Source organism: Pholis gunnellus (assembly GCF_910591455.1).
Source record: "Pholis gunnellus genome assembly, chromosome: 4".
Taxonomy (NCBI): Eukaryota; Metazoa; Chordata; class Actinopteri; order Perciformes; family Pholidae; genus Pholis; species Pholis gunnellus.
Window position 1 is genome coordinate 6,972,895 of NC_136530.1, and position 19,005 is coordinate 6,991,899.

General features: G+C 41.7%; 2 protein-coding genes across 3 annotated transcripts; one reads left to right on the forward strand and one right to left on the reverse strand.

Moving 5' to 3' along the window:
• Window positions 1–202: 202 nt before the first annotated feature.
• On the reverse strand, window positions 203–15,662 carry fyco1a (FYVE and coiled-coil domain autophagy adaptor 1a). Of its 2 annotated transcripts, none has more exons than XM_079158333.1 (18): window positions 15,612–15,662; window positions 14,177–14,274; window positions 13,422–13,528; window positions 13,171–13,296; window positions 12,485–12,591; window positions 11,810–11,953; window positions 11,564–11,651; window positions 8,958–11,453; window positions 8,312–8,404; window positions 7,402–7,520; window positions 7,140–7,307; window positions 5,963–6,115; window positions 5,560–5,789; window positions 4,965–5,118; window positions 3,550–3,642; window positions 2,831–3,041; window positions 2,137–2,246; window positions 203–1,952 (listed from the first exon to the last, which is right to left on the reverse strand). In XM_079158333.1, exons 2-18 carry the CDS (start codon window positions 14,235–14,237, stop codon window positions 1,877–1,879), a joined length of 4,536 nt encoding a protein of 1,511 aa, XP_079014459.1. In that variant the 5' UTR covers window positions 14,238–14,274; window positions 15,612–15,662; the 3' UTR covers window positions 203–1,876. The 2 variants fall into 2 exon arrangements, with proteins under 2 accessions (XP_079014459.1, XP_079014460.1); XM_079158334.1 differs by having other exon boundaries at window positions 14,177–14,271; window positions 15,612–15,634.
• A 1,365-nt stretch (window positions 15,663–17,027) lies between these two features.
• On the forward strand, window positions 17,028–18,674 carry LOC306694490 (chemokine XC receptor 1-like). The gene has a single exon (XM_079157371.1). It carries the CDS (start codon window positions 17,041–17,043, stop codon window positions 18,043–18,045), a length of 1,005 nt encoding a protein of 334 aa, XP_079013497.1. The 5' UTR covers window positions 17,028–17,040; the 3' UTR covers window positions 18,046–18,674.
• The last annotated feature ends 331 nt before the right edge of the window (window positions 18,675–19,005 follow it).

Below are 19,005 nucleotides of genomic sequence, written 5' to 3' on the forward strand. Positions count from 1 at the left end.
CGTACGCATACATGGCCAATAAAGCTGATTCTGATTCTGATATTTTTAGAAAAGAGGTCTTGTTAAACAGGAATGTTTGTGTGCTGCCGTCTCTGTTAATGTCAGACTTCTGAATGATTCAGGCGGCACACAGAGATATGTTAATCTTGTTGTTTCTGTCGTTTCAAGCTGTCAAACACTAAATCAGACACAGATTGGTGGATGTCGGAGGCATTTTATTCATGTTTACTGGGTTTGACAGATCTATTACCAGGTACACTGAGTGCTTGTAGCGATGATTCATGCACATTACATTCCCCCCAAATTATCCTTCAAAAACAGAAAGTAGAAAAATCTGTCCCAGCGCGAACACTTTGACAAAGATAAGGTAAACTTAACAGATTTAATGTTGTTTGTAAGAATTTATAAAATAATTATAACAAAGTGCAGCTCTGTAGAGAAAATAGGAGCCTTTGCATAGAAACCAATTTACACCCATCAAAAATATAAGTGACCGGGCTGTGAAGTGCAAACACATCTCTATAAAAGCAGCATATAGACACGCCCTTGCTTCATAGTGTATGGTTGTGTACAAAAGTGAGCGAGCCCGTTTTTTCCTTACTGCTTTGCTATAAAAGAAACAATTAACGGCACACGACACTGAAACCCCTCTGATCACCGAGAGATCAGCGCAGAGGGTTATCTAAACATATCACAGAAAGATTCCAGAGATTCAAATGATATCCAGACTGAAAAATCATTTCAACTGATAAAACTGAAACACATACTGTGCATATTGTGATTTAAATGTAACTGGAATTACATTTTGACAGAATAGTATCAACTCATACCAGGTGTCATGTTTTATGCGGATAACAAAGAGTAAAATATACCAATATAAATGAAAACTAATCTCTGGCAATCAAGAGTTAATAGGCACTTTGAAAGTACTGTAGCCCATAAGCTGACAGTCATTAATATACTTATAGTGTTCATCATTGTAAGTCAGTCTGTGTAAGAACAGGCACTCCGCTTCATATATGCTCCTATAACCAAATGGAGAAAGCTGGTTTGTAATCTCCTTGCACAGAAAGTAAGATGGCAATTTTCCTTTTTTTTCTTTTCTAAAAACACAACATTAGGACATGCTTCCACAATTTGATGTCCCACTCCTGAGATTTGCACAGAATTCATATGCTATGTGATCAAACAGAAACAGTATTTTTCCAGGCCAGTCACTTTTTTTCCTTCCTGCGCTGGCAAAGTGCAAACATAGTGTTCAGACAAGTCAGTTAATAAACAAGCTAGGAGCAAACCACTGTGTCTGCACGTTTCTGCTCTGAGAGCTTTGACTTAAAAGATTGCACATCAACTGACCATGATTTAGTAAATTTTAAAAATCTTTCCTGGGTCTCCATAGACTTCTTTTGCAAATAAATACTTGTTGTTGGACAACAGTCTCTTATCATATTTCATACCCCGAGTGTTACTTGCAGTGATCTGCATTCCCTAACGTAACAGCATATTTGGGAAAAAGAGAGATCGAAGCAACACTGAGACCAAACAGACAGAAATGAAAGGAAAAAATAACAAAATCAAACAATGTCTTAAACTTGACAGATTACTAATTAAAACCTAGCTGAAATAAAAGTACGTGCATTACTTGGTTTATATTTTAAAAACACAATAAAACTTGCATGAACATTTGTCTTTCTGTTTCTTTCTAAAACCGTTTTCAGATTGTTGACAACGCCTCAAAACATGAACACCACACACTTAAATATTAAAGAAAACGTGAAATACTTGGGTAAAAACAGGTTTTGGGAACAAAAGAGCAAAACCTTAATAAGAAACAGTCACTGAATTTGCCACCACAGTGACATCATGTCATCCAGCTTCAGGGAAAGTCGCTTCCATCATAGATTATGGGCCTCTCCATGGTCAGATGGTAGAAGACTTTCTTGGAGATAAACCTGTTGGAAAAGGGTTTTTGATCAAAAGACTGCAATCCGATGTAGTTGAAACGAGACACTGAGTGTGCCGGGATATGATTGCAAAGACGATACGAGTTAAAACACTTTACAACGGTAATTCTCATGCTTCTCCCACTGAGAGGAAGAATCAGCACCAAGACGCTGGATGTCAGGAGTTCCATACCGTGAGAAGGAGTTGTCAAAGATGAGCGTGTAGACGCCGGGGTTTCGGACTTTCAGTTGTCCCTGAATTGTCTCTTTATGGGAATTGCAGCGAGTTAGAGGAATCAGGACCTGAGAGAAGAACCGACACAGGAAGTTAAACTCAATGTACAGATGAGAGGATTCTGTCACAGGTTGTTGAACAAATCTCTCTTCGGCCACCATAACAGCTTCAATACTTTTGTTTTTATGACATTTACGTTACATTACACAATTGCTTTTGCTGTAAAGCAAAAATTGAATTACCATTATTATTATAATAATTGTAACATAGGGGATGATATATGACACAAAATGTCATATCTCCTTTACAAGCCTGACATTTTAAGTGCAGGACGTGTACCTCAACCTGCTGAGCGCTGCAACACTGGCAACCGGCAGTGGTTTTCCTCAGTCAGTGATATTTGAAAGATCAAGTAAATAACTAAAGACTGTAGGGGGCGCCCATGAAAGCATGCACAGGGTCAGTCCATTGTGTCTAGTGACAACTTCTGCTTTTAAATCATCATCATTTTTTAAGTGGCTGCCATTTTTAACAATTGAAAAGCACTGCCTCCAGCTTTATGATGTACTTTAATCTGAAATGATATAACAAAATTGGCTTTTGTGCTCTTGGACTTTTCCTTGGACTGAGTCTCACAACGCAGCGCATCTACCTTTGACTGCTCCACATGAGTGTCAGTGGATTCCCTGTAAACCACACTAAAGGAGATGCTCTTAGGCTCTGAGGAAAACATCCAGCTGATGGTTGGCCCGCAGTCACCCACGGCGACAGTTATCACACTGTAACAGCTGGATTTGACGAAGATTTCCCTGGAACCGTCGCCAAACTGAGAAATATCTTCAATGCTGAGAGGGACGGCCATCCTGCAATGAGCCCAAATTCATTTTAAGAGTGGTATGAATACCGAGTGACTCATCACATTAAAGGGTCACTTTGTTAATTTTTCAACTTGGATGCAATTTTTCCATGTTTTTGTGTCCATTTTGTGTCTTATTTTTTTAAACTGGTCCAGTATTGAGGGAGAATGCGTCAGACGGCAAACGGGCTGCAATGTTGTCGTTTTGGGCAATTTCTCACCGTCAACTTACGTCCTATAAAAGTGCTTGTTTCTTTCCTCTGACAGACTCAGATTGTTCTTATTGATGTCTGACAACATCATGGAAAACCTACATTGTTGAAATCAGCTAAATATTCAGCAACAACATTAACGTTTTTACGGCTGTCCTCTGCAGCGTTCTCCCTAAATAATGGAGCAGTTTCAAAAATTGTCGTCCCCTATTGTTCTTCACTCGGACACAAAAACATAAAATAGGGTCCAGGTGGAAAAAATACCAAAGTGACCCATTAAGTTAACCAACGGTCAAGACTTACGTGACATCTCCTGATTTGAGAAGGTTGATTTCTGAATCCTGAACAGTGGCAACATGGTCTTCAGGGTCATCAGGCGTCACATCTCTTGTGCCTCTGCAAGACACACAAGACACACAAAACACACACTGTAACATTTAGTTTTCAATGCATAGAACTCTTTAATGATAATCAAAGTATCCTGGTGACATAGGCAGAGCTGTCTTCAAAATGTCTTGGTGATACACTTCAGATTCATCATCATGGATTTAACCCATCCATTCTGCAGGTTTTATACATTATGTTGAACAATATTTATGACATTGACTTCAATCTAAACACAAGTTACTTCAATGTTAACTCATCTTCCCCCCCAGTTATCATTGAGGTACATCTTTGTACATTGTGTATTTTATATTTGTGGTATCTAGGATAACAGCAACGACAGAATACTTCTGCACATAAAGGTGTTGAAAAAACATTACACACAACATAATGGTAACACATGAGTGCTTCAGCCTCTCTCCACTATCCTTTCGCCTTCAGTAGCATGAAACTGGCACTTCTTTATTCTTATAAATTGCTTTTTCGCTGATCAATGGAAACAAGAAGAAACACTTCCCTAATTACTATTTGACACCTGGTAAGAGGCAGAAATATGTGTGCTGAACTCAGGGTGCTACATGTTGGAGATCCTATTTCCTGGGGTGTGCTGTGACTTCTAAGAGAGTGGGACAGTCTAGGGTAATGGGCCATGATGAGTGTCTTCAATGATCTTGTTGTTTACAACAATGACTGATATAGGTTAGAATGGACACATTGTCTCTTTGTAATTTCCTCTGACCCAATTGGGGTTGCATTATTAATACAGAACTAGTTCACTTCCTTAATCCTACTTCCCACCTTTGAAAGTTCGAGGAGGTGAAAACAACACGGCAAGCCGGAAGAACGCCTCATTGCTTGGTTGCTTTACAGGATTTGAAACATTTACACCTTAATCATAAAACTATTGTGTTGTATTCCTCCGTGACGGCATTATGTTTCCATCTGTATATACGTTCAACACAATATCTCAGGAATGCCTGGAGGGAATTTCACAAAACGTCCATTTGGACTCATGGTTGAACTGATTCGATTTTGGTAGTCAATGGTCACTGTGACCTCACAAAAAACATTTTGGGGCATAAATCAATAATTCATATGCTAGTTATGGACAGACATGGATGTAAACTGAAATTTGACTGAGGCAGTGATTCTAGTTTTGTATTTAAATGCGTCCAGCACCCGACCATACAGGCCTTTTGACTTGAAACAAGCTCTGCTTAGCCAACACAACACCAGTACACTTCATGAGTGTACTGTATGTAGTTGTCTCTCTTCTTAGAGCTATAACTGATTGAATTCATATATATATATATATATATATATATCACACTCACATATCCAGTGCTCCTGGAGGCCGTCGGTCTTGTTCTCCCTCCAGGGAGCCTCCTGTGGTCTGGGAGGTGGCGTCACTGTCGTAGACGCCGTTCACTTCCTCCTCTGTGATTATGTCAAAAACTCCATCGTCAGATCTGTGGCTGGGGTCTGAAACTGTGAGGAACAAATTAAACTATTGAACCACTACATATTCTCATAGTATAGTCTTGTGATTACACAGTATGCATAACACGTATTGAGTGTACACAGTAGAGAAGAAAAAACATTCTAGAAATCATGTTTGAGACAAAGCCACCACAAAAAGAGACCCATTGTAACATTATGCAGAGTCCCTTTCTTTACCGTAAAAATAAAACAGCTTCTCATGTGAAAGGAAATGTCACCCACTTCCCCTTTTGTCTATTGAACAAGACTTCTGCGGCAAAAGTTTCTGTCCTTGTTCCTGAATATGATAAACTCAATCTCTTTACTTCTGCTTAAACGCTCCCAGTGACCTTACAGTAAAGGGCCGGAGAACTACTAGCAATCATCTTTTTGGGCCAAGGTTGCAGTCATGTTAGCATGTAGTAGTTAGCATGTGTTTTGCCTCTTCACCTGTTACCCTGGGAGTGGGTTTATACGGGGCTGGCTCAGGTGGTGGCTGGGGTCCAGCTCCCGGTGGAGGAGACTGAGCGTCTGAGGGACTCAGCTCTGCCTCTGTGAACCTCTCCACCACCACGCTGTGTTGGGTGTAACAGTCCCGGCAGCAGCGCTCCTTCTTCCCACTGTGCTTGGTCGTCACAAAGTTGTTGCTGCAGTAGTAGCAGAAGATGCGTCCACACAGCCTAGAAAATGTAAAATGTAAGGATAAAAAAAAAAAAAGGGTTTTCATCCATATCGTACCAGTCATTTTGTGGCATTTAGGCATTTTGAGAAGTGCTACTGTATGTAGTGTGAAAATCAAACAGTGCCAGGAGCAACGGTGTGCAGTTGGCCCCAGTGTCCACGGAAGGCTCACCTGCAGTGATGTCTGCGCAGCCACCAGGTGAACTGGCCCTGGCAGCCGAGGCATTGCGTGGCCTCCTTGTCCACTAACCACCAGCGCTCCTCTGCTCGTAGTCTCTGCTCAAACTCCAGAGCGTCGGACTTCTGCCAAAGAGCATCTTTGTCCCTGTAATGCGAAAAAAGACAAACGCATTCAAGTTGTGAGTCATTCTGTGATGGATCGAAGATAAAAATGTTGTTTTCACATGTATGAGTTCAAATTAAAGCTACTACGAGGAATTTTCATTCTGTGTCCTTTTAGAAACCATATTTCTGCACTAAGAATAACTTCATAAAAATAACCAATCTTCTTCTTTAGTTATGTAGGGAACATCAGTACTACATTGAGTCTGTTTCACAACCAGTTTAAACTTCCTCATAGTAACATTCATTATTGTGTTCTGTTGGATGTTGGAATACACAATGCTCAGTATTTCAAAGCTGTTGCGGAGGCAGATAGTAGCTAATTGTAAAATAAACAAGACCTTTGAAGACTGAACAAATTGAGCATGTAATGCACATGTGCACATATGAACTGTAATTGTATACTACCATGTTGGATATACTTGACACCGGAAGTAGCCTCATTACCCCAAAAGATGCAGCTGAGAAGAACAATGAAGCCATACATGATACTAAAGAAGAAAAGACTGTAATCCATGTGGGCACACATGATTACAGTCAATCCCAAAGGAGTTGAGTGAATCATTGTATATGTGTTTTATCCCTTACAGAGTATGAAACCCTTTGAGGCAATAGTTGTCCCTGAATCCAGTGTAGAATTAATGATGAAAAGCTGTCTTTCTATTCGGTTCTCTACCACACTTCACCTGTTATGTTGGCCTCTCAGCATTACCTGCTCTGTTCTCTGTAAAGTATCTCAGAATTCATCGAAGCCTTTCCCCCTGATCCTCAGCCTTAACTCTCCCTCTTCGATGTCAAGTATAATAACATCAGAGATCTACTCTTACTCGAAGAACCAATTTAAAACACATTCCCCAGTGGGTCTATCAAAGAGCCTGTGGCAACCAAAACATAACAAGGCGGTAGACATCCAACAAGAAAATGAACTTTATCCCTTCTTTCATTAAGAAACTCTAGAAACATGCACCCCTGACGCTGCTGACAGCTGTAATAGAGGCAGGTCGTACCGTATAAGCTCGATGAGCCGCTCCTCCAGGTTGACTTTGGTTCTGTTGAGGTCATCGATCTCTGCAGTCATCTTCAGGCTCTGGTTTTGTTTGTCACCTTCTGCTGTGTTGAGCTTCTGCGTCAATTCCTCGCTGACCTTTTGCAATGCCGCGTGGGCTTCTTCAGCACTGAAGAGAAGTAAGTGTAAGGAGGATAAGTCAGCAGCTGTATTTTTGCACCCGGATGAAATGTGCAGGTATCACTGGTCCAAAAAAAACGCACCTGGTTACTGCATTTCTCAGTTGCTGAATCTCGCTCTCACTCTCACGAATGGATGTTTCTGCCTTTGTGATGTGAGTATCTTTCTCGCCAGTTAGAAGCAAGTACTTCTCATTTGCAGCCTTTATTAAACATTATAAAAACATGCAAAAAAATAACCATTAGTAAAAACATCTTTGACATATTCTTCTCTATAAATTAAACAATTGTTCCATGTTTGTTCTGAAGTTGGTCTCAATTCTGTTGAACGCACTTCAAGTATTGTACTATAAGAATCTGAATCTCATGTGCAGGCACACTTTGACTCTCACAAATACACTCAATAACATCTATTCTGAGGCCAATTATATCACCGGTACAGGCGAGTCCCCGACCCCCAGGTTGAGAACCACAGCATGTAGAAACATGTCATTCAGTTAAATCCAATATCAATCATATTGATCCATAAACACATCAAACCAGAGAGGATGAATTATGATTTGAAAGCAATTTCGTTGAGCTATCAATTGGATAGGGACCATTACATTGCAGTTATTTTGTATTCTACCTTCTGCAATCAAAGAAAACTGCTAAAGCAATCAAGGTCTCGCATTATAAAAAAAACAGACCTGAAAATCGTCTCCTGTTAATGAGTACTAAACAAACAATCAGACAGTTATTATGTCCCATGTGGTGTGTAGCTTCCTTTTCTCCATCCTCTCTGCAAATCCACTAATGATAAAGGTGCTGGTGTGACTATAGGATGTTGCACTTTTGACTGCAATCTATCTACAGTCTTCTCTTAATCATATATGGATGTCTTAAGACTTGAAAAAGTGAGTACATTTTCTTCTGATGATGGTCTATTTACATAAAACACAATTCTCCCCCTGTAATGACCAATCACTGTGTTTGACGCTTGAAAGACACAGACCTCTAGTTCAGACACTTTGCTCTGCAAGCTGGACACCTGCTTCGACTCCTCCTGCAGCTGTGCTTTCATCTTGTCCAGCTGCTCATTTACACTCTGAAATATAAGATAAACATAAAAAAAAAGAAACAGGAAGAGTCTACAGCCATGCTAGCAGCTCTGTGAGGCCGTAAAGGCCCAGCGGGGCTTTGAGCTAAATGATAATATGCTTACAATGATGGTGCTGCTATTCAGATATAATGTTTACCATGTTCACAATTTTAGAAGTACGTTGGCACGCTGAAATTTGCTAATTAGCACTAAACTAAAAGCTGAGGCTGATGGGAATTACTTTAGTTTTGCTGGTCATAAACCAAAGGTTAAGTATTGGACAGATCAAAATGTTGACTTGATGATGGCGTTACATGCAAAGTCAGTTACTAAAGTGTGCCAAACTGTGTAATTACAACTTTGAAAAAAAGGCCTTAGCGAGTAAAATGTGACAGGGGCCAAAAACGCTATGACTGCTTGGGATCAGAGTTAAAATGCGATCTGGATACATTCTCTGGAGAGGACAGTTAATGCCAGGTGTAAATGCATGCATGGTAGAGCTGGTCAGGCCGGCATTGAGATCTGATCTTAGGTGTAAATGCAATTCTGACTGATTCACCTTCATCTGGACCTGATGACTCATGCTCTCCGAGCTCATTTGGAACTTGACGGCCTCCACCTCCTCTCGGTTAGAGCCCTTGACACTCTTCATTTGGTTCTTGGCCTTGTCCAGCTGCCCCTGGAGCTCCACGATGGTCTCTGGGAGTTTCACCTTCTGTGTCAGCTCCTCTCTTAGTTTGGTATTCTCCAGCTGTAGTTCTGCCATGCTCTCTTCAAGTCGCTCCACCTCTTTCCCCACTTCTTCAATCCTGGCAGCGTCCCCTGCCCAATGCTCTCTAACCTCCTCCTTTTCTGCACTTAGCTTACAGATGGTCATCCCAAGCTCCGCCATCTCTGTGTTTGCCTTGTGTAGACCATCACGTGTCTCGCGGTTCTCTGAGGCTAGCTTGCCATTTTCTGCCTTGAGGGCGGACAGCTCTTCTCGGATGGCAGCCGCAGAGATAGACAACTCGGCATGGGCGGCTACTTCGCTATCACGCTGTTCAATCAGAGCCTCCTCTCTCTTTTTGCACTCCATAAGCTCTATTACATGCCTTTGATTCAGCGCCTCTGCCTGGACTTTAAGATGCTCGGTCAGAGTCCTGAGCTCGTCTCTTTGGGCCTCCGTCACCTCCAGCTGTGCTTGTGATTTTAGCCGTTCCTCCTCAGACCTCTGTAGCCGCACCCTCAGGTCCAGGATCTCTGCCTGGAGTCTGGACACTTCTTTCATGCACATCTCCAGTTGGCCTTCAAGTGTGCCTGTCACATCCTGGTTCTCTTTTGCCTGGACTGCGCTCCTCTCCAGCTGAGATTTCTCCATCGCGTGCTTGTCCGAGGTAATCCTTTCGATCGCCTCTGTCTGTTTAGCACAAGTTGCTTCTGCATCAGCTTTGGCAATCTCAAGCTCCTTCTCCCGGGCCTCAAGAGATTTTAAGCCGGACAGCACCTCAACAAGGTTCTTCTCTTTACTTTGTAGCTCGGCCTCTTTGGCTTGAAGCTGTTCTTGAAGGCTTGCTTCGTTCTTGCGTGACGCTCCTAAGTTCTTCTCCAAATCTCCGATCTGCCCGTTAACACTCTTCAGGTCAGCTTGCATGCGGCTGAGAGCTGCTTTCACAGTGTCCTGCTCCTCTCTCAGACTCTGGTTCTCATGCTCCAGCCGCTTTGACGCGGCCTCGGACTGCTTTACGGCCATCGTGGCTCGCTGCAGATTCTCATCCAGCTTGCGGTTCTCCTCACGCAAGCACTTCTCTTTTTCATCCACTGTCATCTTGGTATCATCCATCTGGCCGCGGAGCTGTTTCTCAGAAGCTCTTAGCGCTGCTAATTCAGCTTCAAGCACTATTCGGTTTTCCGCCATCTCCTTCTTCAGCTCCCCGTTTCTCTTCACCGTGGTCATCAGTTTCTTATTTACTTCAATTAGATTGCCGCACTGCGTCTTGTACTCTTCTATCTTCGTGACTTGTTCTTTGACGTCACCCTCCAGCTCAACGAGGTTAGTGGTCAGTTTGTCCCTCTCTGTGATCAGGCTTTGGTTCTTGGCTTCTAGCTGTTGTAGTGTCTTGCAGCTGGAGGTAAACTCTGCCTCTTTCCTCTTTAGTTGCTCCTTAAGGGCAGTGACTTCTACTTCTAAGGACTCTTTTAAAGCAGCAGCATTCTTCAGCATTTCATCTTTATCTTTTTGTGCCCTCATCTTCACCTCCTGCACCTCTTTCTCCTTCTCCTCTAGAGATCCTTGAAGGTCCTGCAGTTGCCTTTGGAGGTTGCTCGCCTCCTTCTCTCTCACTGTCAAGGCCCCCTGCAGCTTATCAATGGCTCTGCACTGTTCCTCCACTTTCGCCTCTGACTTGGCCTTCTCCTCAGACGCAGATATAACTAATGCTCCGAGTTTTGTTTCGCCACGCTCTGCAGCTGCCTGCTTGACTCTCAGCTCATCCTCTAGCCTTTCTGCCAGTCTCTTCTTATCCTCTACCTCAGCTACAGCTTCCATCTTCCCTCTCTCTGCCTCTTTCAATCTGTCCAGCAACTCGTGTATCTTTTGAGCTGAATCAAAATAACTGGTTGCCTGCTGGCCCTTCTCATTGAGAACCCCGTCCAACTTGGCCAGGAGCTCTATGTTCTTCCCCTCAGCAGCTGCCAACTTTTCCTGGAGCAGCTGTCGTTCAGCCTCCCTGGCTTTTTCCCCAGTCCTGAGTGCTTCCACGTCTCTGGACAGGGCTTCTTCTCTTCCCTGAAGAGCATTGAGATCTCCTTGCAAGCCCTGTTGCTCCTCTTGGGCAGCAAGGGACACATCCAGCTGCCTCTGGAGCTGCACAACTACGCCCCTGAGCTCAGCAGCCTCCTCACCCAGCTGCTGCACCTTATCGAGGAGCTCTCGCTGCTTCAGCTCTGATTGGTCCAGCTCCAGGCGAAGATCTTCAACTGTGCTGACATCCTCGTTGCAGGCAGGCAGAGACTCGTTCAGGTCACTAAGCAGACCCTGACCATAGTCGGGGCTGGAAGGGAACTCGTGTGCTTGCTAGATGGTTGCAATGGAAACCAGAGGAGAAGGGAAGGAAGAGAGGAGGAGTGATGAACCTCATGCAATCATTTTAGTATTATGATAAAATGATGTTATATGTGCGTTACCTGGGAGTAGGTGCTGGCCAGACTGTTAATACTGGAACTGCGACTTGGTGGTTTCCACATGTGGCCAGGTGAGTTTCCCAGTGTTCTCCTGTTGATCAGAAAATTAAATATACTGTAAAGATACTGTACTCCAAAGTAGGTGCAAAGGCTGTATTTAGACACACATGTTTCTGTAATACTTGGTAGATATTTGTGTGGTATTTATCTGCTTTACATGTTGTTTTCATGATTCGTTTTGTTTGTTACCTTGCAAAGGTGGGCCAGGAAGCATCAAGATCATGGCCCCTGGAGGCCACATCAAACTGGACCTCATTGAGTTCGTACAGGTGGTTGATTATGTCAACAGTAAGGTGGGGCTTCAAGAAGGGGCTTCTTGCATAGTACCAGTCACTGCGGGAAAAGAGATGAGGAAGAGGTCACAGTAGAACATAGCGTAACAACAAGAAACAATAATGGTGACTAAGAAAAGTACGTTTTGTCCAATATTTTGACACCTAAGAAGAAAGTGACACCTAAACCAGAAAAAAGGCCTATGGCACCAAATGACTGATGTATGCCTTCTTTTTCCTTGTAGTTGTGTATTTCTCTGGCTCTACACTCTAAACTCGGGTAAATAATCATAAAAACAGTATCTTAATTTGTCTTTGTTAGACTCAACTACAGCTGATGCTACTGACTGCTACTTTAACAGAGAGGGGAAATGGTGAAGTAAAACAGCACAACAGAACATCAACATTCAGTTCAGTGTAAATAAGGAAATCAAATGCCTATTTCTGCAAAAGTGTTTCCTTGTGATCCAAAAAACAGGTGCAGTTCCATTTTTATATTCAGTTTACTTGCACTTCAACAAAAGCCCCATTCTTCATATCTGCATGACAAAAAAACATTGCAAAGAGACGTGTTGTGCTCTGACAGTTTTACCTGGTGACTCTCTGGTTCATCAGACACTGCTGCAGGGTGTCAGCCAGTCGCTGATGTACGAGGGAGTATCGGATGAACGCTCGTCCTTTCCCCATAGATGTCTTCAGCTATCGAAGAAAAAAAAAGAAATACATTGTTTTACGTGGAGCCTTTGGTGTTAACTTCATACTCAAACTGCAGGAACGTCAAAAACAAAAAAAAGTAAATGACAGTTCATTATTTATTCGAAATGATGTTATCAATGTGTTCAAGATGTAACGATGCAGTTAGGGTCTATTTTAAACGCAACAATTCATAATTTTTCCAACCAATTACTGAATTTATCTATGCTCTTTCAAAGCAACAAGACTCTATTTACAAAAACTACATAGATAAGTTTCACTTTCAGTCTAGTTCCCGTTTAGAAAATATTCTAAATATAGCATACTTAAACTGGTATTACTTTTTTAGGTGGGCCTTTCTTTTCGGTAGCTAAAATAAATGTTGCTGCTGCCCCATAGCAGTATGTTGCTTCGCTCCTGTGCTAGTACTCCAGTCTGTTTCTCTAAACTGGGGGCGTGCCAACCACCGTCTAGGATAGGTAACATGCTGACTACGGATACGTCTCATACAAGGAGTTAATGATTAGTATGTAATCAGCGTTATATTAGCGAAGTCATAGTAAAAAAAAAAAAAAATCTTCTTACCTCAGTGATGGATTTGACAAAGCGGATCCCATCATTGGCTCCTTTGATTTTAGCCAGACAGTCAGTGAAGTATTCCCAATAATCCTTCTTTGTACCAAGAAATGTAGTTTTGTCCTTCTGGTCAAACTGAAAGATAGATATATATATATTGATACAGTTGGAACGGAAAACTGTTGAACATGTATTTTGAGGCACGCATTGATCATCTAGTTATTCACATCTTCCTTGAGTATAAGCTAAATAAATCACACCTGCAGCAGGTACTCCAGTTTGTAGGAGAACTTGTGCAGGTTGGTACTGTCATCTGTGATTGGCTCCCCACTTTCCCTGTACTCCTTTGCAAGCTCTGCCACAGCCTCTGAGATTCACATGGTTCAGAAATGAAAAAAGATCAGGGATTATAATAACAGCACAGGGTTCATACAAATAGGTGGCATGTCGGCAAATATATATTAGGGATGAAGCATCGAAACAAAAAGGCAGAAATGTGTATCTCCTTTTACCTAAAGTCACAAGGCCTAAAACAAAAGAAAATGCTTTTTGGTTACACACTCACACCCAAACACTCCTGGTGTCTAAATCTTCAAACTATTTCCATTTCTAACCTCTTCAAGCTCAGCTAGTCTGTAAATCAACCACTTGCCTCGTATCCATCGCAAAAACTGGAAGGACACCCGTGATGGGTGCATCCTCAGTATGCACTCTCTGTCTCGCTGCATGCTGACAGAGGCTTCCACCACACCCTTTCTACAGGGACATGAGGTCAGGTGCACGTTTTCCCAAATGATTTGATGACCAGGAAAGGTCAGATAGTTCCAATTGTAAAGATTGTACTTGGACTTGACTCTGAGACTCAGGTCATGACATCACATCATGTCCCTTCTTTCTCCTCTCTTCAGTCAAACCATGTCAGCCCAAAACTGCCTGCAGCCAATCTATTCACACACATTCACACGAACAGGCGCACACACACACACACACACACACACACATAAAGCTGCCGTACCATGCAGATCTCGGATAATCCTCTGGAGTTGGCTCTCCCCGACTGTAGCCCCAGCAGCCATGGCCCCACCGCTGGGTCACCGGGTCACATCCAGTCTGCTGAGTCAGAGAATCAGAAGCAGTCAGGAACAAAAGATGGACACGAACGCTCCAACACACTGTACTCCCTCGTGGCACACTTGATACACAAAAATGTTTGACACATTAATGACCGTTCTCATGATGGGTACATTGCATCTGGTAATGTATGATTTGTATAACAAATGTCACTTTACACATTCTGATCTTCTGGCTACCAACAACTATTCAACTGTTTTATTTTACATCTGTCAAACTACGCATCTTTGTATTTGTAATGACACAATAAGAAGGTAATTACATTCTAATATAACTGCAACATTGTGAATTTATGGATGAAATTCCAGGATTCTTGATTTACTGAAGAAGAAGAATACCAAAGGAGCGCATTTGCATAACTTGATCACTGTAACAACAACAAGAGAGTAAAATGTCCTGCGTCCTGATGAACGTTGGATCAGCCAGGACACTGTCTTTGGTCCATAAAGTCTGTGGGTCGGTAACACATACTTAAACCCAACATATTTCATGGAAAACAGGCATGGTAGGCTGGAAGATCTACCTAACATAAATGTAACTTAGTTCTCGCTGGATGCTGGTTAAACTAGACAATGCTAAATCTCACTCATCCACTTAGGAAATACCGGGAGAGAGTGAGTTATTCTTCACTAAAATGTGTTGAATTATATGTGCTGCTTTAACTCCCAGTGTCCATAAGACACCAGCACCACACATTATGGCTGCCATGATGACCACAGAGTTTAGTCAACTCCTCTCTGATAAAGTTTCAACTAAGCTGACAATCATAACACAGAGGAAGTACTAGCTGGATCGTTTGTTACGGTGTCCTCCTCCTGTAAACTCCTGTTAGTGAGCTGAGAGGTAGTAAACAAAGCATGCAAAGAGTATGTTGTATGCCATCTAGCTATAACTTTAACAAACCAAGTTTAATACATAATCATCGACACATTAATAACGCTAACGCTAGCTAAGCCTCTAAGATTTGTTCCACGTTAGCTAACAGCTAACTAGGTTAACGTCAGTTGGGTTTCAACAGTTTGAAAACAGTTTTACAACCCTAACTATCCGCTCGTACAGCGCTAATATTGTTATCTAACATCTAAGAACCACTGATAAGAAGCAACACGCTGGCTACTGAGCTTTTACAGACGTTTTTTGTTCTTTTTGAGGCTGTCACGGTGAAGTTAACGTAGCTATATTTAACTAGTTAGCTTTGACACAGTGAACCTTTGACAGACATTTTGAAAATAACCGTGACATCAACGGCAGACGATACATACAGTCTATGGCTTAGTTTCAGGTGAAAGAATAAGAAAATAAAAATAACTTTGACATACTTTTTACAGATATGACTCAAGTCCATAACAAACCAGATATTTTATGAGAGCATACAATCTTGTTGAAAGTGTCGTGGCTGACATTGCGTCGTCCAATCACAGAGTGACATGTAGCCCTTCAACCAATGACTAGAGGTTGGTAGGCGGGACCCTAAAGCTGGATAGTTTGGTTGTCGTAACAGAGTAAACAGAGGTGTCATGTGATCACAATGACATTCATAAATGCGTCTCTCTGAGGTCCTTTGTTTTCTATTATTGCACATCTTTAAAGTGTATTTAACGCAACTGCACCCCCCAACGCCATTTAGTTTATAACAACTAAAACAAAACTTGTATTACTTGCAAAGCCTTTGTATAGCATTTACTTAAAAATTAAAATAGTCTGACATTTAATATAACGCCCAGATCATTGGTCAATTTTAGTGGGGACTCATTTCTTAAGGGACCCAAACCATCAACTAAAAGTCAGGGCATCTCTGCTTCTGCTCCATCAATTTTGACCCTTCTTTAAAATAAAAAAAAAATCTGTTCCCCATAGGTAAGACATTATGAAAGTGCAACACTAAAGTTCCAGAGTACCCATTTTAAGTCTCATATCTCATTTAATGTCTCAGTATGTCTTGTCTTAAAGCGCTGGTTACTACGTTTAGTTTACTTAGGTAAATTAGTTTAACTTGTCCACATTTGGGATTTCTAATAATGTATAATATAAATAGTCTTTAATAAAACGGTTCACAGCATGTGTTGTGGATTATCCACAGAAACAGAGACAGTGCTCATGGAAATGCATGTTGCTGTTCAATTTTATAATTGTTCAAAGGTGTGAGCATCGTGAACAAAATCTCCCCTATCACCATTGTGTTGGCTCCAGAAATCTCTGAGAGGGATATCTAAACCACACACACATTCATTCCATAGACATAGTGTAATGTCTGTTTGTTGTTTTTTTATGAGAAAGTTAGCAATTTGTCTTTCTCCGAGATGTGGTCTAAATAAACAAGCACAAATCCGGCAGAGGTGAGGACAAAGCCATTATGATAAAATAAAGCAGGTTACTGGAACAGAAGTAGGAACAGAAAACACTGCCTGTCACGAGATTATAATAGCTACCCCGTTTTGAGCTTTCTGAGTATAAGGCATCACATCCTGATCCTACAACATATCAGTCCCATCAAGCAAGAGGTAGGTCAGTTGTTTTCTAAATACTCTAAATACACTAAATATAGTAACATTACACAAGTGGCGTACTATTATGTTCTCATTAAAGAAGTTTGTGTAACATGGAAAAATACCCTTTTTCTTATTATTGCTCTAATTGACCCTCTTGTCTCTATTTTATGTTGATTTAACAGTGACATGACTTAGAATAACCTACAGTAATGCACAAACTAATTCTATCTTTTTTTTTCTAGGATCCAGTTGAACAGCAATGAATGACTCTTCCTTTGACCAATATTCCCTGGACTATGGCGATGAAGTGTGTGAAAAAGACGAGGTGGTCAAGTTTGGATCCATTGCCGTTCCTTTGTTCTTCTCCGTTGTGATCACACTGAGCCTCACAGGAAACATCCTCGTCCTTGTGATCCTTGCTTTGTACGAAAACCTCAAGTCTCTCACCAACATTTTCATCCTGAACCTGGCCATCTCTGACCTCGTCTTCACCACCGGTCTGCCCTTTTGGGCAATTTACCACATCTGGGGATGGTTGTTTTCAGAGGCCCTTTGCAAAATAGTGACTTTTGTCTTCTTCACTGGGTTTTACAGCAGCGTCCTCTTCCTGACCGTCATGACCATCTACAGGTATCTGGCAGTGGTCCACCCGCTGTCTAACCTGAGCACACCAAGACTCATCACCGGGGCGTATGTGTCTTTCCTCATGTGGATAATCAGCATTGGAGCAGCCATTCCCTCCCTGCTCTACAGCACCCTTGTCTCGATCCCCCACAAAGATAAACACTCCCTGGGCTGTGAGTACGTAGACCCCCTGTGGAAAAGCATTAGTGTCTTCCAACAGAACATTTTCTTCTTGGTCGCTTTTGCAGTGATGGCTATCTGCTACATTCAATTGCTGTGGAAAATCACAAGAACAAGATCTCACACAAAGAACAGAGCAGTGAAGTTAGTCTTCTGCATCGTGGCTGTGTTCTTCCTCGGCTGGGTGCCGTACAATGTGGTTATCTTTCTGAGGGTTTTGGCTGACAATGTGGTTAAACCATTCGATGACTGTGACGCAACCATCAACCTTGACTATGCGTTCTATGTGTGCCGGCTCATTGCTTTCTCCCACTGCTGCCTGAACCCTGTCTTTTATGCGTTTGTTGGCGTGAAGTTCAGGAGTCATTTGAAGTCGTTGCTGCTCCGATTGTTCATTCGAAGTCCAGCTGAAGAACGGGAGGTTAGAATACCGAACTTCTCACATGCATCAATGCTGTAGTTGCTGTTTGAGTATGTCATTTCCTTGAATTTACTGCTGCATTTGCTGAAGTCCAGTGTGTGCTTGATAAAATCCATTGTATTGAAATATAGGGTTCATACTTTGCAGTTTGTAGCAAGCTGCACTCAATATTCAAATCTGACTTTTTCTCTTTATCGTGTCTGTGTTAAACCTCATAATATATAGTTTGTATGGGACCAGGGGTCTTGAATTGTTACATACATTTATTTACTGGCTCTTTAAAAAGAGACTCTTGTGTTTCATGGACATACAAATATAATTAAATAGTTACAGTGGAAGTGGAGCCTTTATATAAAATATGTGTTCACTGTGCAAATTAATTATTATGATATTTATTTAAAATTATACCTACTCTCACTTTTGTGAGGATGTTTTCGCTTATCATTTAAATTCTGATTTATTGTGTGAATTGAATACAATGTGCCATTGCATACAACAGTATCCAGGGATCAACAAATGTTGGTATTTCATATTTTAAAAGGAAGGGGTTTATTTATGGCCTTTATGTTTTAATGGTACTAAATATGCTTGTATATTATATTTAGTCCGTTAATGGTCCCACCCAGTAAAGATGTTTGTAATTTTGAGTCCCTCTGTGCAATAAAAAACACTGGCTTTTTTCAACTGACCACATGTTGTTTTTTATTGTGAGTCTCTACCAAGTGGTTGAGATGTCAATTAATGGTAAAAGTGCATCCCTACCAAAGTAAATGTCCGCTAATGGACAGGGTGGCTGTGGCTCAGGAGGTAGAGTGGGTCGTCCACTAATATGAGAATAAGTGTCCTTGGGCAAGATACTGTGCTCCCAAAGGCTTTAGATCATCCTCTGATTAATAGCAACCTCTGCCATCAGTGTACCAATGTGTGTGTGTGTGTGTGTGTGTGTGTGTGTGTGTATGTGTGTGTGTGTAGTGAATGTAGTGTCAAGCACATTGAAAG

Coding starts and splice junctions, on each gene's coding strand:
- LOC306694490 (XM_079157371.1), top strand. CDS start 17,041: ATGAATGACTCTTCCTTTGACCAATATTCCCTGGACTATGGCGATGAA.
- fyco1a (XM_079158333.1), bottom strand. CDS start 14,237: ATGGCTGCTGGGGCTACAGTCGGGGAGAGCCAACTCCAGAGGATTATC. Junction 6,116..7,139: donor CGGCTCATCGAGCTTATACG/GTACGACCTGCC, acceptor TTCGCATTACAG/GGACAAAGATGCTCTTTGGC. Junction 5,119..5,559: donor ACCCACTCCCAGGGTAACAG/GTGAAGAGGCAA, acceptor TGTTCCTCACAG/TTTCAGACCCCAGCCACAGA.